Below are 21,900 nucleotides of genomic sequence, written 5' to 3'. Positions count from 1 at the left end.
GTATGTATCTAAAAATAACTGTCATCAGATCACACTGTACACGTGTTTGCCATACACTTAACATCGTACCACGATGTGCTGGCACCGCAAGCTCTTCAGCGCTACCACCCGATCTTCTTTCACTCGCTCTACTCAAGCTCTAACCCTTACCAGCATAGAATACTTTCTATTTCCTGCTTCTGCTGCCTCTATTCTACTACTGTTTCATCCTTTGAGTTTGACTACCCACACATATTGCGCAATAATTTGCCCCCCGCTGGCCTGTGCACCTGTCAAATACTGCTGAATTTTAAGCCAGAGGAGTTCACGAAAGAGTATATAATGGTCCTTTTTTCGCAGACTTACAACCATATTCTGAGCATCATGACAGATCAGTGTGCCCTCGATGCCAATGGAAACTTGAAATCCCCCTCGAAATTCAATTTTTATCACGATGCAGATGACGACGTGCCCATGGCAGGACCTGGAGCTGCTCCGAAGCCCCAAATATCAGGTATGTATTATTCAACGGCCGTATTGACGACCGGCACGGCCGTCTATATACCCGTACCGTACCGTCAACCTAGTTCTAAGAGCATTGACGGTACGGTTACGGATCAGCCGTCGCCCGTCACTGTACCGTGGCTATACGGCCGTATACCGTATACGGTACGGTGCGAAGCCCTAATCGGATAAGGTACTAGAGTGACTTGAATAAGCAGGCGGTGATTTGACTCCAGACAAGGTCCCTATGTAATGGAAGGCTGTTTCAGTTGAGAGTACAGTCAGAGCATCTGCCCGAGTTTAGGATGAAAGCATTCAGCAATGCCATCAGAAATGACGACGAACTCGACGGAGAACGAAAGACGGGAATCACGGGCCGAGAGCTGCGACATGATTCTCACGCCATCGACGCGTCTCAGACCTGAACCACCACCATCCAGTGTCCGCACGCAAGTCTGCGTGTCACCAATCGAACTTCCGGGATTTTGTCACACTAGGCGAAGTGCTTGCGGTTATCTTCTTGGTGAGCTTGTCTACTCAAGAGTTCATCTACTTCCCGGTCTCATATTTGGCTTTGAAGTTACCCGCAATAAAAAGCACCCTCATGGCATCCATTCCTCCAGAACTTGTGTTGGAAATCCTGACATACATAAGTGGATGCGGTGACGATCTTAGGGCATGCTGTCTCGTCTGTCGTGCTTGGCGTCAGCTTGCCCAACCCTTTGTCTTTTCCGAATTATCCTTGTCCCTCGAATCGCATTGCCACCCTTGGAACCGGAAATTTTCCATATATCCTCATCTCGCCCAGTACGTCACTCGCCTGGACCTATGGGGTGGAAACTGGGGAAGCCCAGATACTCTATCGTTTGTCGAAGCTCAACCTCCATTTCTCCAAGGTCCTGCGACATCGAAGCTCATACGCCAGCTTCCAAATATCAAGTATCTGAAAATCTACGACTTTTTCTTACCAAGCGAGAGGGAGATAGAAGTTCTGTGCCATTTTACGCGGCTGGAGTGGCTGGAAATGCACGAGGTGATGTTCAGCCAACCAGCGGATCTGTTGGATTTCATGTCGCAATCGGTCAATCTGAAGGGCCTCCATATCACGGACACAGAGGTCAGGAGTCCTACCAAAGGACCGATTGGTCCTTTACTCCACAATCACGTCGACGCCGTTCCAAAACGGCTAAGGAATCTGAAGCTCCAAGACCCCACTGAAAGCCTGTATATCGTCTCTTGGCTTTTAGGAGGAGCCTTTGATCTCGGTGATCTCACCGACCTCACCTTATCTTGGAAATCATTCCAGATAAAGCGCGATCCTGGACCTCAATCTTTTTCCTATATCGATCCTTTTATAAACTCGGTCGGTGCAGGGATCAAACGTCTACGACTCAATATTGAAACTTTGGAGCACAACTCGGAAGTGCACGTTAATTATATGCTAGGTGAGCGCATTGATTTTTTTGGACAATCGCCTTGTGCTCATTATGCATACAGAACACTTCATCTCGAAGAGAGCGTTGGGCAGCTTTACAGCGCTAGACACCCTGGAAGTCCACTCAATAAATCGCTATATCAACAATGATGCAGGTCATTTAGTTGACATTGAACGTCTTCTCCACCACACCATGCTCCCAAACCTTCGGAAAATATGCATCACGACGCGGTTCACCCTGAACACTGCCGACGATCTTCCATCCTACAAAGAGCTTCCTGTCTGGGCTAGTCTTGATGGACTCCTTGCCAGCTCACAGTTTCCGTCTTTTCAACAGCTTCTGTTACTCATCGAGGTGAAAAATATCCATTGGGATGCTTACAAGTTCGGACTGAGATTCGAAGACTCCGATTCCGATGATGAAGCTGCTCCCAGTGTTGTTATCCCTCCGCTGGTCACCAGACATCCGTGGCCAGAGCATCTCCCAACGGTGGACGATGTCGCCGCGATGATCACAGAGCAAATGCCGACATTGGCGTCTCGAGGATGTTTGCTATTCCGCCCTGCTAAGATGGGCCGATTCTAATGTATCGGAGAAGTGCATTTAGAAGAAGTGCTTCTACTCGATTCTATCAGATTGTCTTCTTTGAATGTGATATCTATAAACGGACTATATACAATCGATCTCATTGCCGGTAACGTTCAATACTTTCTCTCACGGACCCTACTTTATCATTCTATGTGATAAGGACGAAGCAGGCAAGGCCGTTGACACGGGGCAAGGATAGGCGCCGCCGCCTGTGCACGAGGCAGCTCGTCAATTACCACCACCACCACCTAGTTAGGTCCGATTTGACCTACATCCATAAATCGACTGCCCTTTTTTACCTGCTGGTAGCTGGTCATTTTTGACGACCGACCCACACGAGACAGACTTTATTCGACACTCGAATCCATCACTCCAAATCATCCCAACTCATCTCATATTCCAAAATTCGTTGGTATTTTTCTTATTCTACCCTTCTTCTTTTCTAATATTACGTTCTGCGCCAGTAGAATGAGCAAATCCACAACTGCAACAGTACCAAAGATCCCAGCCCAGCCACCAACCCAGTCAGCTTGGTCAAGAGGCCCACCACAAACCGCGTCTTCGTCACGATATCAATCTCCAGCTCCTCAGAATGCAACTGTCCATGCAGCACATTCAAGACGCCCTAGTACTCTTGGCCAGGGCATACACATAAAAGATGGAGTGAGCATTCCTCAGAATAAAGGAGCTGCGAAGCAAGGTGAGTGGCATTCTGCCCGTTGTCGTGCGCCGCTAACCTTTGCCATGCCAGGACCCGCAGTGTCCTTCGGATCTTTAGATGATGTTTCGGCGCCAATGTCGTCGTCACCCGCTGCCGCAAAGCTAGGATCTTCCTCTATTACGCCACACAAACCACGAAAACAGGACATTGCTAAATTGTTCGAGAATCCATCGTCGGTGTCCCCGTCACAAGCTTCCTCCGATACCTCATCTCCTAATATCAGACCTTCAAACCTCCCACCTTCATCACAGCCTCCCTCGATACCATCATCATCGTCATCTCATCTGCCGTATTCTCCCTTTGCTCCTCAAAATGGCATGCGACCTCAACAGATAAATGCTGGCCCTAATGCTAGTGCTAGTGGCTCTGATCCAAGGTCGCCTCTGTATCAACGGCAGGTCCCTAATGACAATACCCCCCGTATACCGAGTAGGCCAACCGGGCCAGGGGCGCCCCCGGGCCAGATGTCTGGGGGTCTCGGTAGTCCTCGTCTGACACCCCATCCTCCTCCTACAAATATGCCTCCTCCAATGCAGACCCAAATGGCATGGAAGCCCAATTACTATGTAAGTGCAGTGCTCTAGCGTCTTATCAGTCTTCATAATTTTTTTTCCCTTTCAGTATATGGGTGACCAGCCATATATGTACCCTTGGTATGCAATGCCTCAGCAGCATCAGATGCCGCCTCAACAACCCCAACATCATCCGCCTCCTCCCGGTGGGCATGGCCCTCCCCATAATGGGATACCCGTTTCTCCTCGCAACCACCCTCCGCCTCTTCAAGGACCTGGAACCCCGACTCCGACTCACGCAATACCAGCTACCCATTCTCCTCATCTTTCGCCCACCATGTCACGTTCTTCTTCCTCTGGAAGCATTGACAGTTTGTCATTGCCGCCTCCCACACCCTCCTCCGCCTCGATGCCCAGTACTAGTCGATTAAGCACCAGCGCTAGCGCGTTTGTACCCGGTCAACGATCAAGTGCTCGAATTTCACTGAAAAATGTAGACGGGACGGAAATCAACTTGGAAAACCTTAAGAACCAGAAACACAGTCCCGCTCTGTCTGGCACTGCACTTCCACCGGTTGGATCGGCACATGGCAACCCTAATCGACGGTCTGTTGTACGCATGGAATCCGAAGAGGAGCGGTCGGAACGCCTAGCAGGTGAACGGGAGAAGGAGCAGACCAAAGCCAAGGAGAAGGAAGAGAAGGAACTTAGGGAGAAGGAGAAGGAGCAACACACATCAGCCATAGAGGAGGCGGTATGTGTCAGAAACGAGAGCTTTTACTGGGAAAACGGTATCTTCTTGGTTGGTGTCGCTTCCACAGTCGTCGTTTAATTCAGCTGACAAGAGTTGTTGAAGGTTGAAGATGAGCTCTTCTGTGTGCCGAGATATCAGTTCATCAAGCAATCAGAAACGTTCAGAGCCATGTTCACATTGCTCCAGGCAGATGCTAATGCAGTTGAAGGCAACACCGATGACAGGCCCATTCGTTTATACGGTGTCAGCAAAATTGATTTCGAGCGACTGTTGAATTTCATGTACCATCTGTATGGTTTCCGCTGCTCGATTATACGATTGATCTCATGTATGTCTAGGGACATTCCTTCTGTGCCGACAAGGCCGCTGGAGGAATGGATCTCGATCTTGAAGCTCTCTACGATGTGGGTAATGACAGAGATACGCAACAGCGCTATCTTTCATATCATTGAGCGCCATCAGGAGGTAGAAGTGGTAGAGCGGATTACCTTGGGAACAAGTTGTAACGTCCCAGCGTTGGTGAGGTCCGGACTCGTCACTCTGGTTAACCAAGACGGAGGGGTTTCTGAGCGGCAAGCGAGGCTTCTTGGCTGGGAAACGGCGATGCGCATCCAGTGGGCGCGGGAAAAATTGATAGCGTCGCAAGGTTATTCATGCACTTTTGACGAAGATCAAGTATGCATGGCAGCGGCGAGCGTGTTCTTTGGGGAGTCGAGTGAGTCATTCGAGTCGGAGATGTTTGAGCCGGGTGCTCCTAGGTAAGGGCAGAGGATAGTGACGATGATCAACATTTATATTGGTAACCCGCAGATACGCCTCGTTATGAGCGAAGACGCGGAGATGCAGTGCACTAAGACTATCCAGGACTACGTCGCTAGTTGATACACTATTCTACTTTGCGGCTCTATGGGTGTTATACCACTCGTGTAATTCCATGTATTTTTTTTGTGGGTGCTATGCTACTGATGTCGTGATTTCTAAAAGCAAAGGAAGAACTTAAGGCTTGAAGGTGGCTACAAGTCCAAATTAGAACCCAATGTTTCCATAGTTTTACAAACGGCTACAACGTCATTTGAACCCTATGAATCGCCGCCAAAATTTCGTGATAGCATCCATCGGCAGCTTACAGATTAGTCGTTAACGGCCATCCACGACCCACGTCTGCAGTCTGGATGGAATGTCTTTGACAATTCATTTTCTTCATTCCACTCCACCCTCCTCGCTTCGGGAGAGCTACCGGCCCATACAGCGATGTCAAATTCGAGACGCGCTACCATGTACAGAAGGAGGTTAGTTCAAGACGACGAACTATATGAATTTTTGACAATTATTGAGTGAGCTTTTTAGCCACGTACTTTGCAGATTCTGATGGCTTTTCATTCCCTCCAGTTAATACTTGCGGCAAGCAGAGCGATGAAGAAGTCTTGAGTAATGCAGGTAACATTCAATGAATTCTCCCATCATCCATGGACCCTATGCTATTCTATGATATCTGATAAAGCCGAAGCAAGCACGGCAGTTGACGTGAGGCAAGATTAAGCGCCGTCGCCTACGCACGAGGCAGTTTATCGATTCTTTCTTGAACTTGAACGTTGAACATGCAAGACGAGAAAGCTGAACAAATTTATCCGCCACCCGCTTCGCTACCGACTGATGGATGCGATGCCGCATCTGACACGCCTCATCCTCCTCCTGCAAATATGCTTCCAATGCAAAAGTCCAATTACCAGGTCAGTGCAGCGCTCTAGCGTCCTATCAGGGTGTTCATAATTTCTTCCTTTCAGGATATGGGCAACCAGCCATACACATCTCCCCGATACAGTGTCCCAGAAACCCCAAAAACCTCAGCATCATTCGCCCACTCCTGGTGGGGACGGCTCTCCCCATAATGATATTCCTGTTTCTCCTCGCAACCACCCACTGCCTCTTCAAGGATCCGGATCCCCGACTCAGACTCACGTAGTCCCAGCCGCACATCCTCCTCGTCTCCCGCCCGCGGCAAGTCAAGGCGGTTCGGGGAGCAGCAACCGAACCTGGAGCAAATACGGCGAGAAACGCAACGACAGCGACAGAGTGCCGACCGGCCCTGGGTCTCAACATGGGTATGGCACGGGTGGTCAAGGATCTGTTAAACCTGTTGCTCCATTGAAGCAGAGCGCCACTCGTTCGGGCAAGAGCGTGCTCAGTCTGGACTCTCCCTATTTCGTTGACCGTAAGGTCAAAGCTCTTCTGAACCAACTCACAATGAAGAAATTCGACCCCATTTCCGATCAGATCATCGCATGGGCGAACAAGTCCGAGAAGGAAAAAGACGGTCGAATTCTCATTCAGGTCATTCGGCTCGTCTTTGAGAAAGCTATCGATGACGCTGCATGTACCGAGATGTATGCTCGCCTCTGTCGGAAAATGATGGAGCAAGTCAGTGCAAAGGTCCAGGATGATGGCATCAAGAATTCCGAAGGGAAACCCATTGCTGGCGGTCAGTTGTTCCGGAAATATCTTCTTAACAGATGTCAGGAAGATTTCGAGCGAGGTTGGGTGGCGAAAGAAGTTACTGTTGCTGCAGCAACTGCCAAGGCTGTCGAGGATCAAGCTGCCAAGGCCGCCGCCGAGAAGGGCGACGGCGAGGAGGAGATCGCACTCTATTCTGAAGAGTATTACGCCGCGCAGAAAGCGAAACGACAAGGTCTCGGTTTGATCAAATTCATCGGTGAATTGTTCAAACTGCAGATGTTGACGGAGCGCATCATGCACGAGTGTATCAAGAAGCTACTTGGAAATGCTGAAAATCCCAAGGAAGAGGAGATTGAGTCCCTCTGCACGCTTTTGACCACTGTCGGGCAATTGTTGGATACATCGAAGGCCCGCGCCCATATAGACGTTTACTTTTCGCGCATGAAGGGGCTTACAAAGAATCCCAATGTTAGCTTGCGTATGCAGAGTATGTTACAGGTAAGTTTCACAATGTAGGCAATTCCTCTTCTGACTAGCCGTGAGTAGGATGTTCTCGAGCTGCGTGAGCGGAAATGGGTCAGCCGTAATGCTGTTGCCGCGCCTACTACAATCGCTCAGATACACGAAGCAGTAAGTGTCTTTTCACCCTCGGTCTGGGCATCGCCATCTGATCACATTTCAAAGGCCGCAAGGGAGAAAGCCGCTCAGGAGAAGGAAGCATATCAACGTCAAATGTCAATGTCTTCAAGTTGTGGTGGATCCCGACGGGGTGGAGAACGAGGCGAAATTCCCCAAGTTGGTCCCGATGGTTGGGCAGTTGCTGGCGGTAACTCTGTTCCACGGCCGCAGCCCAAGGCTGGCGATCTGTCCAAGTTTGGTCAGATCAGCAGCAAAGGCGCGCCTCTCACCTTTGGTCCTCAGAGTAGCATCTACGCCGGAAAGAAAGACAAGCGAGAGTCTGTCCAACGAACAAATTCTTCTTCGAACATGTTCTCTATGCTTAATAACGATTCTACTTCCGAAGCTACGCCCAAAGGTAAAAATTTCCCTCCTTGCCAGAGCTGTCGATCTAACTTCGATTTACTAGAAATGGTTCAACGGAAACGACTTATCCTTGCGCCTCGGCCGAAACCAGTCGAGGGCCAGGAGAATGCACCGGCGACTGCAGAGTCCGAAGGTAGCTCAGACGAAGAAGTTACCGCCGAACCTGAGCCTGTCGAGATGAGCGAGAAAGACGCCAAGAAGAAGATCGAAGAAGACATCAAGGAGTTTAGCGCTGTTCGGAATCTCGATGAAGCGGAAGTTTACTTCACACAGCTTCCTGCCAAACACCACCCTCTCCTGGTTGATAAGCTGATCTCGTTTGCTGTCGAGTCGACAGACGCAGACGCACAGCTGGTGTCCCAGCTCTTTTCCCGTGCCTCGACCAAGAACCTGTGTACAATTGTTGATTTCGAGAGGGGATTTGGCGTCGCGCTCGAGTTCCTGGATGACATTGCGATTGATGTGCCGATGGCATTCAAGCTGATGGCAACCATGATGAAAGGGCCGGTCTTTGATGATGAGCAACGGACACGCTTAGCTTTGAAGACGGACAGTGCCAAACTTCTTGGACTTCTATCTTAGACTCGATGATTTCGCCTTGCATCTTGTACCGTATTCATTATCTCGGGTTTTCACTTTACACTCAAAGAGTTGCGGTAGGGACTGGGTTATGATAGCATCCCTCGGCAGCTTGCAGAATGGTCATTATCTTATCCATGGAAAGTCCTTGATAATTGTTTTCTTCAATCCATTCCGCCCTCCTTGCTTCGAGAGAAGTACCAGCCCGTACTACGAAGGGCGAATTCAAGAAACGGGATATTCCTTATTTCTAGAAGTGCTTTGTTCCAATCCGCGCCACCATGTACAGAAGGAGAATGGTTCAAGAAGACGAAACTTATATGCATTTTTGGGTGCGCTTTTCGCAACATACGCAGATTATTTCTGACGGCTCTTCATTCCAGGTCAATTCTCTAGCCAGAACTTGCGACGAGCACTTGAACAAACAGCCAGGGGGGCATAGAGCGATGAAGGGGTTCTATGTTTTGTTCTCAGTAGAATAGACCCGAGGTGATGATGAGAAAGGACGGCAACTCATTGGCATTTGTCCTACATGGCAGTGTAAGTCTGGATGGAACCACTTGCGATATATTATCCGATATGTTGCTCGGACAGTGGACATACCCACGTGGCTGCATTTGTCGGATGAAGCCTCTTCTCTTCCTTCTCGTTCCTCCACCTCCGCGATGGCCTCGACAGACGCTGATGACACACCTGAACGGACTGGCCCTCGACGCTTTGGTACATGGTGAGCCCATTGAAGAAATAGTAAATGTTTTGAGTATTGACTAAGTTGCTGCAGGAACGTATACGGCTCTTGTTGGAGTAACGCTTTCAAGTTGGTACATCTGTACGACATGAACAAACCTCAACCCCCTCAATTACTGACTCCGATGGCAGTCATCAACCCCACCATCCGCCAACCGAAAAGTCACACAAACACGATGCCGATCCCAGTTGTGCTCATGTACCTCTTCGCCGCGCTCAACCTCGGAATACAATGGTCTTAGATAATCGTCTTGTGTTCAATATGCACACTGAACATTTCTTCTCGATTCTCGAGGTAGCTTTACAGCGCTAGAAATCTTGAACATCCACTCAATAAACCATTATCTCAACAATGATGTCGGGCATCTAGTTCACATCGAACGTCTTCTTCACCACGCCACGTTCCCAAACCTTCGGAAAATATGCATTAAAACGCGGTTCACTCTAGACACCGCCGACCATCTCCCATCCTACAAAGAGCTTCCTGTCTGGGCTGGTCTTGATGGAATTCTCGCCAGCTTACAGTTTCCGTCTCTTCAAAAGCTCTTGTTGCTCATCAAGAAAGCATTCGTTGAGATGCCCACAAATTCGGGCTAAGGTTCGAAGACTCCGATTCCAATGACGAAGATGCTCCTAGTATTGTCATTCCGCCGCTGGTTACCAGACATCCGTGGCCAGAGCATCCCCCGACAGTGGACAATGTCGCCGCTATGATCACAGAGTAAATGCCGACATTGGCGTCTCGGGGATGTTTGTTGTTTCGCCCTGCTAAGACAGGCCGATTCTAATGTATCGGGGAGGTGCACTTAGAAGACGCGCTTCTACTCGATTCTGTCTATGTTGATTGTGATATCCATAAACGGACAGGTCTTGATGCCGGGAACATATCATGATTTGTCCCATGGACCCTACGATATTCTATGATTTGATAAGAGCGAAGCAAGCAAGGCTGTTGACACGGGGCAAGAATAGGCGCCGTCATCTGCGCACGAGGTAGCTCATCGATAAGCCTTTCTCACTTGAACATGCAGGACGAGAATGCCCAAGAGTTTTCTCGACCCACTTCGCCAGGGAGCGATATCGCATTTGACATAGAGGAGAAGCCAAAGGAGGTGTTGAGGTTCAGAAACAAGGACTTTTACTGGGAGAATAGTACATTCTTAGTGAGCGTGTTTTTTCACTGTTCAAATTAGGCACTGACAAGAAGAGGTGAAGGTCGAAGATGAACTATTCCGTGCGCCAAGATACCAGTTTATCAAGCATTCAGAGACATTCGGAGCCATGTTCACCTTGCCCCAGGCGGACGCTGACGCCGTCGAAGGCAATACCGATGACAAACCTATTCACTTACAAGGCGTCAGCAAAACTGACTTCGAACGACTGTTAAATTTCATGTACCCTCTGTATGGTTGTCGCTACTCGACTGTTGTTTGATCTCACGCATGTGTAGGGACGTTCTACATGCCTCGAAACAAAAAAGGTCGTTAGAAGAATGGATCTCAATCTTGAAGCTCTCCACGATGTGGGTGATGTCAGAGATACGCACCAGCGCTATCTCTCATATCATGGAACGTCGTGAAGAGGTCGAGGCAGTGGAAAGGATCACCTTGGGAAGAACTCACGACATCCCAGCATTAGTGAGGTCCGGAATCGTCACTCTGGTTAACCAAGATGGAGGGGTTTCTGAGCGGCAAGCAATGCTTATTGGCTGGGAAACGGCGCTGCGCATCCAGTGGGTGCGGGACAAGTTGATGGCGTCGCGAGGTTATTCGTGCACTTTTGACGAAAACCAAGTCCGTACTGCAGCGGCGAGCGTGTTCCGCCATGAGGAGTCGACTTGGTCGTTCGAGTCGGAGATTTTTGAGCCACGTGCTCGCAAACTCAATTTCAGGGGAGGCACAGGAAGGCGAGGTGGTAGAAAGTCTTGAAGGTAGCTGTATATAACGTAGTCCCAAACAAGACTTCACCATGATTTCCATGATTTCACAAGTAGGTATTGCGAGAAAGGCAACCAACGTGCAGCAGGAGATCGGAGGCCGAAGTATAAATTATGAATCGCCGCTAGAATTCCATCGGCAGCTTACAGACAGCCGTATCTTGTCCATGACCCATGTCTGTAACCCGCATGGAATACCCTCCTTGCTTAGGGAGAGCGACTAGTCCATATAGCGAAGGAAAAATTCGAGAAACCGGATATTCTGTATTTCCAGAAGCGCACCATGGTCAGTCAGTCCGCGCCACCATGTACAGAAGGAGAATAGTTCAGGAAGACAAACCATATGGATTTTTGGGTGAGCTTTTTAACCACGTACCGTGCAGATTATTCCTGACAGCTCTTCATCCTTCCAGTCAATACTTGCGGTAAGCATCCAGTGAACGAGACAGCCCAAGCGGTCGTAGAGCGATGAAGAAGTACTGAGTGTTGCTCTCAGCGAAACAGGCTTGGGAAGACGATGAGAAGGAACCGCAACCCATTGGCGTTAGTCGCACATGGCAGTGTAGGTCTGGACGGAACCAGTCGCGATATATTATCCGCTATGTTGCTCGGACAGACCCACGTGGCTTCATTTGTCGGATGAAGCCTCTGTTCTTCTCTTCCTTCTCGTTCCTCTACCACCTCTGCGATGGCCTCGGCAGACGATGAGAAGGTCGTCGTCGAGACTCTGACGGCATACCTGAATGGATTGGCTCTCGAGGCTTTGGTACATGGTGAGTACATCAACTAAGTAAATGCATTCAGTACTGAACGAGCTGCTAGGAATGTACACAGCTCTTTTCGGAGTGACACTCTGGTACATCTGTACGGCATGAACAAACCTCAATGACCCCCTCAATTACTGACTCCGATGGCAGTCGTCAACCCTACCATCCGCGTACCGAAGAGCCACACAAGCATGATGTTGATCCCAGTTGTGCTCATGTACCTCTTCACTACACTCAACCTCGGAATACGATGGTCCTGGATGCGACCTCCACTTGTCTTCTCGCAGAGAGACATGCAGACCGGCACCTTATTCTACACGTTTGGCAATGCGGATGACACGACCCTGTGGGCAATCTCGGGGGCCGCAACAGGAGCGAACATCCTCGTCGCAGACTCTATCTTGGTGGGTGGGGGACATTATTCTAACTCATGAACTATATTTCTGACGATAGCGACACCTAGACCTGGCGCTGCTGGGTCGTCTGGGGTCGTCGGTGGCCTATGGTCGTCCTGCCGATACTCCTAACCGTCAGCGGGACGGCCTTTGACGGCCTTTTCATATATCACAACGCTACGGATAAATACTCCTCCGATGGCGCTATCTGGGGCCCCGCCGTCAAGTGGGGAGTCATCTTTTATTCCATGTCGCTTGCTACGATGGTGTACTGTACCGCGCTCATCATCTTCCGGATACTCGCACACCGGGAGCAGTACTGGAGCGTCATCGAGGTGGTCGTGGAGAGCGCCGTGATGTACGCGTTGGCGCTTGTTGTTTTTATTGGGTTCCTTGCTACGGATGATGTTGGTGGGTTTTATCCCAAGGCGCTGTTGGATACTGTTGCGGGTATCGCGCCGACTCTTATTGTCGTAAGGGTTGCTTTGGGGCAAGCAAGGTCGGACGAATCGTGGCAGACGAAGGAGACGTCGTCTTCGCTGCATTTTGAGTCCAGTGTGTGTACTGTGACCGCTATGGAGGAGGCAGTTTGTGAATCCTGCTCGTCCTGTGGGCAGAAACTTGTTCGGCGGCGTTCGGCGGGCTAGAGAAAATCTGGAGGTTTATCTCTGATCTGATGCTATATTGCCGCCTCCGTCCCGTCCCGTATGGACGGAATGGAGAGACAGAGGACTTCCGAAGGCGGCATACTTTCTCTCGCAGCTTAATCTCAAGCCTGTGCAAGTCGGGATTTCACTTTGTATAAAAGTGAATGCTAGCGTCTCGCTGCAGGACGTTAGCCGACTATTACGGATAGTCTCATTTCAAATGACCTTGGCCGGTTAGCATCTCCACTAGGATATAATTATTCATATCTAGAGTAGGACAGTATATGTAGCAGATATAATCATAAAGTAAACCGTGGATATAAAAATTTGTTCTATGTTATGATAGGCATCACATTTCTCCTCTGCGCAGACTCAGACTTCTTTACAGCCAACAATTGAGACCTGAAATCATCACCGACTGTGCTCAATCTGCGCCCTGTCCACCAGCTGCTCGATATTCTCTCCACTGTGCCGCCGCCTGATGAGCATGAGATCCCAAAGTGAACGTCTCCTGGTCCGCTGGGCATTCTTGGTAAGTACCGTATTCATCCTCCAGCTTTCTACGCTGATAAGAGAACCACGCGACGATTTGCCTACGAGTCAACCCTGTCTCTTCAATGAGCCGGATCTGCTCTTCGACTGACGGCGTACAGTCCACCGCGAACGAGGCTCTGAGAGCGGCGAGCTGGGCGGGTGTCTTCTTGGATTGGCGGGGTTTACCGCTTGCGTCTTTGGCGCGGTTGGAAAACCATCTGTAGTGCCAGTATGGGTTGGAATAAGAATGACTGGTATGATACGAGATACGCACCGTCCGACTTCTTGGGACGATACCACGCGTCCGAGGTCGGAGACTTGCATGCTAATCATGATGCTATCTCGTTTCGGAGGTCGTTCCCTGAGCCCCAGTTAGATTCGAACTTCTCGAAGCAGGTAAAGATTAAATAGGGGACTTGCATTCCAAGCATGCGGCACCAGTTTAACTGGCGTTCAAGGAAAGCGACTTGACGTTCGTTGAGCGGTTCTGCTGGCATTTCGGACGTGGGAAAACAAAGCAGATGGAGGGTAGAGCCAAGGGCTTTAATATTTGTCGATGGTAAATTTCTATCTTGATGCACGTGATATACATGTGATTTGACGCGGACGCGTCATAAATACGCGTCGCGCGACTCGCGGTGCTGGTTCCTGCGTAGCGACGCGAAGCGCTTCAATTCAAATTCACTATTCAACGGCGGCTTGCTCGTCAGCTGTTCTGGCACTCTTTTCATACCATCGATACTTACTCCCTAAATAGGCCCAGCCACTAAGTATCCGTGTTTCTTCCGCGTACGATGTTATGCCCTGCACTCATCGCCTTGGAATTAGATACTCTCTTAGATACTCTCTGCCTTTTCGTACGGTCAATTTTTGATGAAGGGGACGAGCCGTCTCCAAAACTCTAGTGACCATAATACTTAGAAGCCTGAAGGACAGTAGCTGTCAAGATTGTAATTATGCCATAATGGTATCCTAGATACGTTTCACTGACAAGGCAGAACTGCAGATTTAAAAAAAATTCGAACCAGGAGATCACTCTGCGCCCTTCCCACCAGCCTTTCGGTACTCTCTCCACTGTGCCGCCGCTTGATTAGCACGGGCTGCCATATCCTTCACCTCCTCATCCGTAGGATAATACCTCTCAACATAAACACCAGGCTCATCCTCAAGCTTTTTCCGCTGATAATCAAACCACGAGACGATCTGCCTACGCGTGAGCCCCGTCTCCTGTATAAGCCAGATCTGCTCCTGGACAGAGGGCGTGCAATCCATTTCAAAGGATGCTTCGAGCACGGCGAGCTGTTCGGGTGTTTTCTTGGTTTGGCGGGGCTGGCCGCGGTCGTCTTTGACGCGGTTGGAGAACCAGCTGGGTGGGGTGAGTACTAGGACGGCAGGATGGACCGGGTGCGATGGGTGCGTACCGTCCGACTTCTTGAGATGATACTTCGCGTCCGAGCTCGGAGACGCGTATGCTAACGATCAGGCTCTGTCGTTTTGGTGGTCGGTCCCTGCATTAGGTAGGGTCAGATGTGGAGAGGAGGGTGGGATAAAGGAGGCTTGCATTCCGAGACGGCGCCATAAAGTCAACTGGCTTTCCAGATACTCGGTTTGTTGGTCATTCAGTGGTTCTGCTGGCATGACGACAAAGGGGTATGAGGTGAAGAAGTAGGGCTTTGTTTGACGGTGTTGTTACAGACGATATATTTACTAGTAATTTGTAATACTATAATTACTGAACGCGTCGAGTCATGATAGACGTGATCCTTACACAGCTCTGTGGTCGCACTGATCATGAGTTCGACGCGTGTAATAAGAGTTATTGGGAGCACAAGGTCCTTCGCATCAACACTGGTTTCCAATGAGTCTATTGATGTGGTTTGACTAACAATGATTAAGGAAGAGGAGGTGATATTAATTATCGCATACCTTGAATTGGCACCGCTTATCGTTCAACGATGATTCGTAATTACGCGTAGGGAAAGCCATTATAAATGCAAGTGATTGACGTATAAGATACACATTTGTCAGGCTGGCAGGTGCTCGCTCCATTAAATGAATCTTTCCAAAAATCTTCGTGGGAGGTCCTCGAGATAGTACCCTTTCGTCCGCGGCGAAAAGCGCGTGGCATGGCAAGAAAGGACCTTGAAGACTGGTACGCTAGGGGAGCCAGGACACAGAAAACGAGGTATAGACCATGCACTAAAAGAAGAATCCGTTTCTGAGGTCTGGCGGCGCTGCGAGGAAGGTCCGTCAAGTGGCTGGGAAAGATTCGAGCTCGTACCAGGGTGCCGGTTGATGGACGCAACATGCTCAATAATTATCTAGTCAACCTCTCATAAAGACCGACCACCAATAGCAACGATACTGACATCCGTACTGGTAACAAGTCGTGACGGCGTTAGCAGGTCATCGCGAAACAGGGGACTCAGGCTGGTGCGGCATAAGCTATAAATTTAAGCAAGACACGCCTTTGGGACAGTGAGAAAGGCTTGCTCAAATGTTACGTTCAAGTCTGGCACCGTAACTGGAATGAAGAGCATAGACGTACCTACGAACCTGCATTCGACAACGGTCTGCATAAGCGACCAAGTTCAAGCTGAACCGTCATCTGTAGTCATAGAACGTTGTTGTCCGTACGTCGATGCGAATGTGTCGCCCGTAATAATCTATGCGAAATGTGGCCGCTGCACTCCGGATATGAACGGGAATCGAACCTGTGATGAGTTGGCAGATCGTCGTTGGGAGGAAAATTAAATTGCAAATAATTTTCTCTTCTGTGACCATCATCAATGCAAATCAATGCATCAACCGAGCTCTTTGTTTTCGTTCCACGTTTTCCGGCCAAGACCCATCGAACAAGAAACTGGAGTAATATGAAGTCCTAAGAGGGGAATGGAAGAACGATCAAGGTACATCTTAGATGCCTAATTTACCTTTCCATTCGCGCTTATTCTCTTTAGCTTCGACTTCAGAAGTCCGAGAACCTTGGTTAAGCGCCCAGGACAACAATAGCGTGGACTCAGACAATGGCACCATCGATTATCGGTGATCTGTCTTCTGCGTCCAAGACGCGAGCTGAATCGTTGACGGCCACAGAGACGTTCTAGCGATGCATCGCCTTCCTGGATCCGTGCAGCCGACTACATAGGACTTTCGACTCTTCACACTCCGTTTTCCGTTTTGATTGATAGCGGACCACCTCGAGGCAGCACATTAGACTTCCACAGACGCTCCGTCGGTCAGGCTTGCCTGAGGATCAATACCGGAAGAGACAACACGCTTCTTTTGGCTCAGAACCTCGAGGGCAGCACTGCCTAGTATCAGATCTAATTAGCTTGGTACCCTCGGTCATGCGCAATGCTGACTAGCAAACTGGTAAGTCTGCGTTAGGCATCTGATACCTGTTTTCAATATCCATTGATTCCTGCAGGGATACACGCGTACGCAACGTGTGGGGGGATGACGTGTATCGTAAACCGCGAGGACAAGGCAATCTAAGCTTCCGCCTATGAGCATGCTCGCCTACAGTTGAGGCGACAACGACACGATGCATCAGGAGGAGACTCGAGGCGCCTACTCACGAGGGTATATATAAACCATCAGAGGGTCGAGTGATTATCCTTTATCTCGTACTTCCCCTCCGTCCCTTTGTATCGCTGCCCCAATGTCTGGATCATCGTCTAAACTCGCAGGAATCAAAAGGCATGAACAGTACTATATAAAAGGAGGAGATGTGTATTTCTTGGTGAGTTTTAGCTATCAAAAGGGTGTACGCGTACTCACTAAAGCCTACCTAGGTCGAAGAATCCATGTTTAGGGTCCACCGATACTTCTTTGAGAGAGAGTCATCCAAGTTTCGCTCAATGTTCAGTAGCCCGACGGCGCCGGGCAAGGAGCCTGAAGGGACCTCCCCCAGTACTGCGTTCAGACTAGACGACATTACGGCGGAAAATTTCGCCCACTTTCTTTGGGTGTTCTATAATCCGTGAGTCCTACGCTCCGTCAGTTCCGAGAAGGAGGTTTATTCTCTGATCAGGAGGCATTCTCTATACGACGCCTCTACAGACGTCTGGGTCGCCATTCTCCACACGTCCTGCTTATGGTCATTCCCCGAAGTCAAGGCTCTCGCTATTAGAGAACTCGAGTGCAAGACTATCAACTTGGTGGACCGCATCGTCCTGTACCAGGATTACAACGTCGATCCCACCGTCTTGGCACCATTCTACGCCAGACTCTGTTCCCGCGACGAACCTCTCACCACAGAAGAGTCAGTGCGCTTAGGCGTTGAGACTGTCGTCCGGATCTTCCACGCCCGCGAGCGCCTCCGCTCCTCTTCTCTCGACGGGCTGAAGAGCCCCCTGCCGAACGGCGTCGACCTCACGAACGTAATGAAAGTCATCGACGAGGTGTGGGGAAGCAATACGAAACGTGCATCAGGTGGATGGGTGATCATCAACGTGTTCTGTCGTACTTTTACTTACTCATTTCGGCGTGCCCCACAGGATCGAATACCGATCCTCAAGGCTCCTCGCCGGCGAGGAAGACAAATGGACTTGCGAACGGCGGGTTCGGTGGTGGGCGACCTTGATCGTCCGTTGCTTACGCCGAGAGATGATGATGGTGAGTTTGTATTGTTGTGTTGGGCTTTTTCCTGCTTTCCTGAATTAATACTGACAGACGCGTTGTCTGTGGGTTCTCAGACTCTTAGAAAAAAGCTCACGGTACGGGTGAAGCGTCTTTTGTCGAGCTCGAGAGGGAGGAAGGGTTAGGGTACGGGATCGACAGTTGGAGTGTGGTGAACCTTGTCATTCGCGTTTCTGAACCTTCACTGCGTCCGCCTGGGTCTTGGTAGTATGGTTTTCACTTGTTGTCATTTTTTGTATCTACGCGTAACATTTTCGACGTCACATATATCAACGTTTCTATCATATTCTACAATCACCGCGAGATATTCGCATTGCCGAAAGACATGTGTCATACATGTGTAGATAGTTTCAAAAGCACTGTCTCGAGTTCTCAGAAGCCTTTCTTCCTTCCGCGTTGCCCTCAGACATTATGACGAGTACCATCTCTCTGGCGGTGACCTATTCTTTCTCGTGTGTTGTCCAATCCACTGCACCAGAGTCTAGCAATAGCTGACATTATCCCCGTCGAGCAATCTCCTTTTCATCCCATCACTGTACGGGCAGTTCTCGAAGCAAAGAGGGCGGAATGGATCGAAGAGAATAATTATCAAGGACTTTCCATGGATAAGATAATGACCATTCTGTAAGCTGCAGACGAATGCTTTTATAGACCGGTCCTTACCACAACTTTTTAAGCGTAAAATGCAAAACTAAGATAACGGATACAGTACGTACGAGATGCAAGATGAAATCAGCGAGTCTGAGATAAAAGCCCAAGAAGTTTGGCACTGTCCGTCTTTGAAGCTAAGCGCGTCCGTTGCTCATCATCAAAGGCCGGGCCTTTCATCATGGTTGCCATCAGCTTGAACGCCATCGGTGCATCAATCGCAATGTCATCCAGGAACTCGACCACTGCAGCAAACCCGCTCTCGAAATCAGCAATTGTACACAGGTTCTTGGTCGAGGCACGGGAGAAGAGCTGGGACACCAACTGTGCGTCTGCTTCTTTCGACTCGACAGCAAATGAAATCAGCTTTTCAACCAAGAGAGGATGGTGTTTAGCAGGAAGTTGTGTAAAGTAAACTTCCGCTTCATCGAGATTCCGAACAGCGCTGAACTCCTTGATGTCTTCTTCGATCTTCTTCTTGGCATCTTTGTCGCTCATCTCGACAGGCTCAGGTTCGGCGGTAACTTCTTCGCCTGAGCTACCCTCGGACTCTGCAGTTGTCGGTGCATTCTCCTGGCCCTCGACTGGCTTCGACCAAGGTGCAAGGATAAGTCGTTTTCGTTGAACCATTTCTAGTAAATCAAAGAAAGTCAGATCGACAGCTCTGGCAAGGAGGGAAGTCTTTACCTTTGGGCGTGGCTTCTGGGGTGGAATCGTTATTAAGCATGGAGAACATGTTCGAAGAAGAATTAGTTCGCTGGACAGACTCTCGCTTGTCTTTCTTTCCAGCGTAGATGCTGCTCTGAGGACCAAAGGTGAGAGGAGCGCCCTTGCTACTGATCTGACCAAACTTGGACAGATCGCCAGCCTTGGGCTGCGGCCGTGGAGCAGAGTTACCGCCAGCAACTGCCCAACCGTCGGGACCAACTTGGGGAATTTCGCCTCGTTCTCCACCCCGTCGGGATCCACCGCGAGACATTGACATTTGACGTTGATATGATTCCTGCGCTTGAGCGGCTTTCGCCTTCGCGGCAACAGCATTACGGCTGATCCATTTCCGCTCACGCAGCTCGAGAACATCCTAATCACGGCTAGTCAGAAAAGCAATCGTAAACATAATGAAACTTACTTGTAACATGAATTGCATACGCGAGCTGACATTAGGGCTCTTCGTAAGCTCCTTCATGCGCGAAAAGTAAACATCCATATGAGCCCGGGCCTTCGATGTATCCAACAACTGCCCAACAGTAGTCAAAAGCTTGCAGAGGGACTCAATCTCCTCTTCTTCGGGATTCTCAACATTCCCAAGCAGCTTCTTGACACACTCGTGCATGATACGCTCCGTCAACATCTGCAGCTTGAACAATTCACCGATGAATTTGATCAAACCGAGACCTTGTCGTTTCGCTTTCTGCGCGGCGTAATACTCTTCAGAATAGAGTGCGATCTCCTCCTCGCCGTCGCCCTTCTTCTCGGCGGCGGCCTTGGCAGCTTGATCCTCGATAGCCTTGGAAGCTGCGGCTGCAGCAGTAGCTTCTTTTGCCACCCAACCTCGCTCGAAATCTTCCTGGCACCTGTTAAGAAGATATTTCCGGAACAACTGACCGCCAACAATGGGTTTCCCCTCAGAATTCTTGATACCATCATCCTGGACCTTTGCACTGATTTGCTCCATCGTTTTCCGACAGAGACGGGCATACACCTCGGATGTAGCTTCATCAGCGGCTCCCTCAAAGACAAGCCGAATGACTTGAACGAGAGTGCGGCCGTCTTTTTCCTTCTCGGACTTGTTCGCCCATGCAATGATCTGATCAGAAATGGAGTCAAAATTCTCCATTGTGAGCTTGTTCAGAAGATCCTTGACCTTGCGGTCAACAACATCAGGAGAGTCCGAATTGTTTGAACTGAGCATGCGCCTATGCCAACGATTGGCGCTCTGCTGCGATGGGGTAACGGATTCAAGTATCGATTGGGCGAGAGCTCCTGCAGATCCGTGACCACCAATCCCGTGTTCAGATCCGGCGTCGACTGATACTCCGTTGCTGTCGTTGCGTTTCTCGCCGCGTTTGCTCCGGATTCGGTTGCTGCCCATGGGTGCACCACCCGGGCCACCTTGGCTTGCCGTTCTTTGCATTTGGGTAGGTCGGCCAAATGGCATAGGAGTTGCACCACTGGCAAATGCAGCACGCATGTTGTTGGACATGTTGAATCGGTCGTCGCTGTTGAGCTTGGACCCGCCGATAGTCCCAAAGTTTCCCATGCCCATGCTGAATGGGGCACTGGAACCTCCTTTGCCAAAGGAAGATCCTGGGTTGAATCCGAGACCAGTGGAGTTCTGACGCTGAGGTGGTATAGGTCCAGAGTTCTGACGATGTGGCCCAGATCCACCACGACTCATAGGGTACGAACTCTGGTCCGAAGGTTCAAGACCGATAGCATCGAGAGCAGGAAGTGATTCGGGCTTCTCCTTGCATATCGACATGAATTGCAGAAGGAATTCCCGGTCGTATCTGATATCAATAGGTCGGTACAGGTACTTGTAAGCGATAAATAACATTAGCCCACATGAATTTACCACCCTTAGCATTTATGTTGAGCTCAATTCTAGGACTCTTGATTCCTTCGGGATAAGGAATGCGACCCAAGTCATCGACGATACGAGCAGTAGCAAGGGCGGAAGGATGGGGTGCAGGAACGTTGCCTTTGCGGTGTAGCATAGTGGGCGGGAGATGAAGAGGATTGGTAGCCGGTACTGTCTGTGCGGGAGTTGGAGTTCCAGGTCCTTGAAGAGGCAGAGGATGATTGCGAGGAGAAATGGGTATCCCACTATGGGGAGGGTCATCCCCATCAGGAGGGGGGGAATGATGGTGAGGTTGTTGGGGCGGCGTCTGATGTTGCTGCGGCATTGCATACCAGGGATACGCGTATGGCTGGTCACCCATATACTGAAAAAAAGATATGAAGACCATGACAGGACGCTAATACGCTGCGCTCACATAGTAATTGGGTTG

The 21,900-nt window shown here is 49.8% G+C and overlaps 10 protein-coding genes across 10 annotated transcripts; 7 read left to right on the top strand and 3 right to left on the bottom strand.

Moving 5' to 3' along the window:
* The first annotated feature begins 797 nt into the window (after nt 1–797).
* On the top strand, nt 798–2,712 carry EV420DRAFT_305232 (uncharacterized protein). Its single transcript, XM_060481613.1, has 3 exons — nt 798–1,006; nt 1,064–1,928; nt 1,981–2,712. Exons 2-3 carry the CDS (start codon nt 1,088–1,090, stop codon nt 2,502–2,504), a joined length of 1,365 nt encoding a protein of 454 aa, XP_060331372.1. The 5' UTR covers nt 798–1,006; nt 1,064–1,087; the 3' UTR covers nt 2,505–2,712.
* On the top strand, nt 2,713–5,504 carry EV420DRAFT_305233 (uncharacterized protein). The gene is made up of 6 exons (XM_060481614.1): nt 2,713–2,915; nt 2,972–3,207; nt 3,259–3,794; nt 3,850–4,542; nt 4,597–4,784; nt 4,833–5,504. Exons 2-6 carry the CDS (start codon nt 2,976–2,978, stop codon nt 5,254–5,256), a joined length of 2,073 nt encoding a protein of 690 aa, XP_060331371.1. The 5' UTR covers nt 2,713–2,915; nt 2,972–2,975; the 3' UTR covers nt 5,257–5,504.
* Nucleotides 5,505–6,156: 652 nt separating this feature from the next.
* Nucleotides 6,157–8,574, top strand: EV420DRAFT_1642133 (armadillo-type protein; the record flags this gene model as incomplete). The annotated part of the gene is made up of 5 exons (XM_060477316.1): nt 6,157–6,224; nt 6,279–7,446; nt 7,495–7,578; nt 7,633–7,984; nt 8,036–8,574. The coding sequence occupies 5 exons, from the start codon at nt 6,157–6,159 to the stop codon at nt 8,572–8,574; spliced, it is 2,211 nt and encodes a 736-aa protein (XP_060331370.1).
* Nucleotides 8,575–8,733: 159 nt separating this feature from the next.
* Nucleotides 8,734–9,597, top strand: EV420DRAFT_1538556 (uncharacterized protein). The gene is made up of 4 exons (XM_060473014.1): nt 8,734–8,903; nt 8,955–9,298; nt 9,353–9,400; nt 9,451–9,597. Exons 2-4 carry the CDS (start codon nt 9,064–9,066, stop codon nt 9,558–9,560), a joined length of 393 nt encoding a protein of 130 aa, XP_060331369.1. The 5' UTR covers nt 8,734–8,903; nt 8,955–9,063; the 3' UTR covers nt 9,561–9,597.
* Nucleotides 9,598–9,923: 326 nt separating this feature from the next.
* Nucleotides 9,924–11,354, top strand: EV420DRAFT_1538552 (uncharacterized protein). The gene is made up of 3 exons (XM_060473013.1): nt 9,924–10,481; nt 10,534–10,721; nt 10,769–11,354. The coding sequence occupies exons 1-3, from the start codon at nt 10,344–10,346 to the stop codon at nt 11,244–11,246; spliced, it is 804 nt and encodes a 267-aa protein (XP_060331368.1). The 5' UTR covers nt 9,924–10,343; the 3' UTR covers nt 11,247–11,354.
* A 480-nt stretch (nt 11,355–11,834) lies between these two features.
* EV420DRAFT_305096 (uncharacterized protein) lies at nt 11,835–13,275 on the top strand. Its single transcript, XM_060481612.1, has 4 exons — nt 11,835–12,027; nt 12,077–12,118; nt 12,172–12,425; nt 12,485–13,275. Exons 1-4 carry the CDS (start codon nt 11,943–11,945, stop codon nt 13,061–13,063), a joined length of 960 nt encoding a protein of 319 aa, XP_060331367.1. The 5' UTR covers nt 11,835–11,942; the 3' UTR covers nt 13,064–13,275.
* Nucleotides 13,276–13,464: 189 nt separating this feature from the next.
* On the bottom strand, nt 13,465–14,120 carry EV420DRAFT_1747521 (uncharacterized protein). Its single transcript, XM_060480200.1, has 3 exons — nt 14,018–14,120; nt 13,872–13,958; nt 13,465–13,815 (listed from the first exon to the last, which is right to left on the bottom strand). Exons 1-3 carry the CDS (start codon nt 14,092–14,094, stop codon nt 13,488–13,490), a joined length of 492 nt encoding a protein of 163 aa, XP_060331366.1. The 5' UTR covers nt 14,095–14,120; the 3' UTR covers nt 13,465–13,487.
* A 427-nt stretch (nt 14,121–14,547) lies between these two features.
* EV420DRAFT_1538535 (uncharacterized protein) lies at nt 14,548–15,283 on the bottom strand. The gene is made up of 3 exons (XM_060473012.1): nt 15,159–15,283; nt 15,019–15,105; nt 14,548–14,963 (listed from the first exon to the last, which is right to left on the bottom strand). Exons 1-3 carry the CDS (start codon nt 15,233–15,235, stop codon nt 14,630–14,632), a joined length of 498 nt encoding a protein of 165 aa, XP_060331365.1. The 5' UTR covers nt 15,236–15,283; the 3' UTR covers nt 14,548–14,629.
* Nucleotides 15,284–16,821: 1,538 nt separating this feature from the next.
* On the top strand, nt 16,822–18,608 carry EV420DRAFT_305017 (uncharacterized protein). The gene is made up of 6 exons (XM_060481610.1): nt 16,822–16,972; nt 17,028–17,342; nt 17,395–17,582; nt 17,634–18,034; nt 18,100–18,217; nt 18,275–18,608. The coding sequence occupies exons 2-5, from the start codon at nt 17,262–17,264 to the stop codon at nt 18,183–18,185; spliced, it is 756 nt and encodes a 251-aa protein (XP_060331364.1). The 5' UTR covers nt 16,822–16,972; nt 17,028–17,261; the 3' UTR covers nt 18,186–18,217; nt 18,275–18,608.
* Nucleotides 18,609–18,669: 61 nt separating this feature from the next.
* On the bottom strand, nt 18,670–21,649 carry EV420DRAFT_305004 (armadillo-type protein). The gene is made up of 3 exons (XM_060481609.1): nt 20,019–21,649; nt 19,577–19,970; nt 18,670–19,521 (listed from the first exon to the last, which is right to left on the bottom strand). Exons 1-3 carry the CDS (start codon nt 21,474–21,476, stop codon nt 18,974–18,976), a joined length of 2,400 nt encoding a protein of 799 aa, XP_060331363.1. The 5' UTR covers nt 21,477–21,649; the 3' UTR covers nt 18,670–18,973.
* Nucleotides 21,650–21,900: the final 251 nt, after the last annotated feature.

This window comes from Desarmillaria tabescens, assembly GCF_030435595.1.
Source record: "Desarmillaria tabescens strain CCBAS 213 chromosome Unknown EV420scaffold_15, whole genome shotgun sequence".
Taxonomy (NCBI): Eukaryota; Fungi; Basidiomycota; class Agaricomycetes; order Agaricales; family Physalacriaceae; genus Desarmillaria; species Desarmillaria tabescens.
This window is presented reverse-complemented; position numbering and strand designations above follow the sequence as displayed.

What these genes read in the sequence shown, in the direction of transcription:
- EV420DRAFT_305232 (XM_060481613.1), top strand. Translation starts at nt 1,088, where the DNA reads ATGGCATCCATTCCTCCAGAACTTGTGTTGGAAATCCTGACATACATA. An exon ending in GCACGTTAATTATATGCTAG is followed by an intron (nt 1,929 to 1,980) that starts GTGAGCGCATTG and finishes TTATGCATACAG; the next exon opens with AACACTTCATCTCGAAGAGA.
- EV420DRAFT_305233 (XM_060481614.1), top strand. Translation starts at nt 2,976, where the DNA reads ATGAGCAAATCCACAACTGCAACAGTACCAAAGATCCCAGCCCAGCCA. An exon ending in CATGGAAGCCCAATTACTAT is followed by an intron (nt 3,795 to 3,849) that starts GTAAGTGCAGTG and finishes TTTCCCTTTCAG; the next exon opens with TATATGGGTGACCAGCCATA. An exon ending in TTGAATTTCATGTACCATCT is followed by an intron (nt 4,785 to 4,832) that starts GTATGGTTTCCG and finishes ATGTATGTCTAG; the next exon opens with GGACATTCCTTCTGTGCCGA.
- EV420DRAFT_1538556 (XM_060473014.1), top strand. Translation starts at nt 9,064, where the DNA reads ATGATGAGAAAGGACGGCAACTCATTGGCATTTGTCCTACATGGCAGT. An exon ending in CCTCGACGCTTTGGTACATG is followed by an intron (nt 9,299 to 9,352) that starts GTGAGCCCATTG and finishes AAGTTGCTGCAG; the next exon opens with GAACGTATACGGCTCTTGTT. An exon ending in GCTTTCAAGTTGGTACATCT is followed by an intron (nt 9,401 to 9,450) that starts GTACGACATGAA and finishes CTCCGATGGCAG; the next exon opens with TCATCAACCCCACCATCCGC.
- EV420DRAFT_1538552 (XM_060473013.1), top strand. Translation starts at nt 10,344, where the DNA reads ATGCAGGACGAGAATGCCCAAGAGTTTTCTCGACCCACTTCGCCAGGG. An exon ending in GGGAGAATAGTACATTCTTA is followed by an intron (nt 10,482 to 10,533) that starts GTGAGCGTGTTT and finishes GAAGAGGTGAAG; the next exon opens with GTCGAAGATGAACTATTCCG. An exon ending in TTAAATTTCATGTACCCTCT is followed by an intron (nt 10,722 to 10,768) that starts GTATGGTTGTCG and finishes ACGCATGTGTAG; the next exon opens with GGACGTTCTACATGCCTCGA.
- EV420DRAFT_305096 (XM_060481612.1), top strand. Translation starts at nt 11,943, where the DNA reads ATGGCCTCGGCAGACGATGAGAAGGTCGTCGTCGAGACTCTGACGGCA. An exon ending in TCTCGAGGCTTTGGTACATG is followed by an intron (nt 12,028 to 12,076) that starts GTGAGTACATCA and finishes ACGAGCTGCTAG; the next exon opens with GAATGTACACAGCTCTTTTC. An exon ending in TCGTCGCAGACTCTATCTTG is followed by an intron (nt 12,426 to 12,484) that starts GTGGGTGGGGGA and finishes AGCGACACCTAG; the next exon opens with ACCTGGCGCTGCTGGGTCGT.
- EV420DRAFT_1747521 (XM_060480200.1), bottom strand. Translation starts at nt 14,094, where the DNA reads ATGCCAGCAGAACCGCTCAACGAACGTCAAGTCGCTTTCCTTGAACGC. An exon ending in TGGTGCCGCATGCTTGGAAT is followed by an intron (nt 13,959 to 14,017) that starts GCAAGTCCCCTA and finishes ACTGGGGCTCAG; the next exon opens with GGAACGACCTCCGAAACGAG. An exon ending in TCGTCCCAAGAAGTCGGACG is followed by an intron (nt 13,816 to 13,871) that starts GTGCGTATCTCG and finishes CTGGCACTACAG; the next exon opens with ATGGTTTTCCAACCGCGCCA.
- EV420DRAFT_1538535 (XM_060473012.1), bottom strand. Translation starts at nt 15,235, where the DNA reads ATGCCAGCAGAACCACTGAATGACCAACAAACCGAGTATCTGGAAAGC. An exon ending in TTATGGCGCCGTCTCGGAAT is followed by an intron (nt 15,106 to 15,158) that starts GCAAGCCTCCTT and finishes TACCTAATGCAG; the next exon opens with GGACCGACCACCAAAACGAC. An exon ending in TCATCTCAAGAAGTCGGACG is followed by an intron (nt 14,964 to 15,018) that starts GTACGCACCCAT and finishes CACCCCACCCAG; the next exon opens with CTGGTTCTCCAACCGCGTCA.
- EV420DRAFT_305017 (XM_060481610.1), top strand. Translation starts at nt 17,262, where the DNA reads ATGTCTGGATCATCGTCTAAACTCGCAGGAATCAAAAGGCATGAACAG. An exon ending in GAGGAGATGTGTATTTCTTG is followed by an intron (nt 17,343 to 17,394) that starts GTGAGTTTTAGC and finishes AAGCCTACCTAG; the next exon opens with GTCGAAGAATCCATGTTTAG. An exon ending in CAATACGAAACGTGCATCAG is followed by an intron (nt 18,035 to 18,099) that starts GTGGATGGGTGA and finishes CGTGCCCCACAG; the next exon opens with GATCGAATACCGATCCTCAA.
- EV420DRAFT_305004 (XM_060481609.1), bottom strand. Translation starts at nt 21,476, where the DNA reads ATGCTAAGGGTGGTAAATTCATGTGGGCTAATGTTATTTATCGCTTAC. An exon ending in GTATGCAATTCATGTTACAA is followed by an intron (nt 19,971 to 20,018) that starts GTAAGTTTCATT and finishes AGCCGTGATTAG; the next exon opens with GATGTTCTCGAGCTGCGTGA. An exon ending in CCCAGAAGCCACGCCCAAAG is followed by an intron (nt 19,522 to 19,576) that starts GTAAAGACTTCC and finishes TTGATTTACTAG; the next exon opens with AAATGGTTCAACGAAAACGA.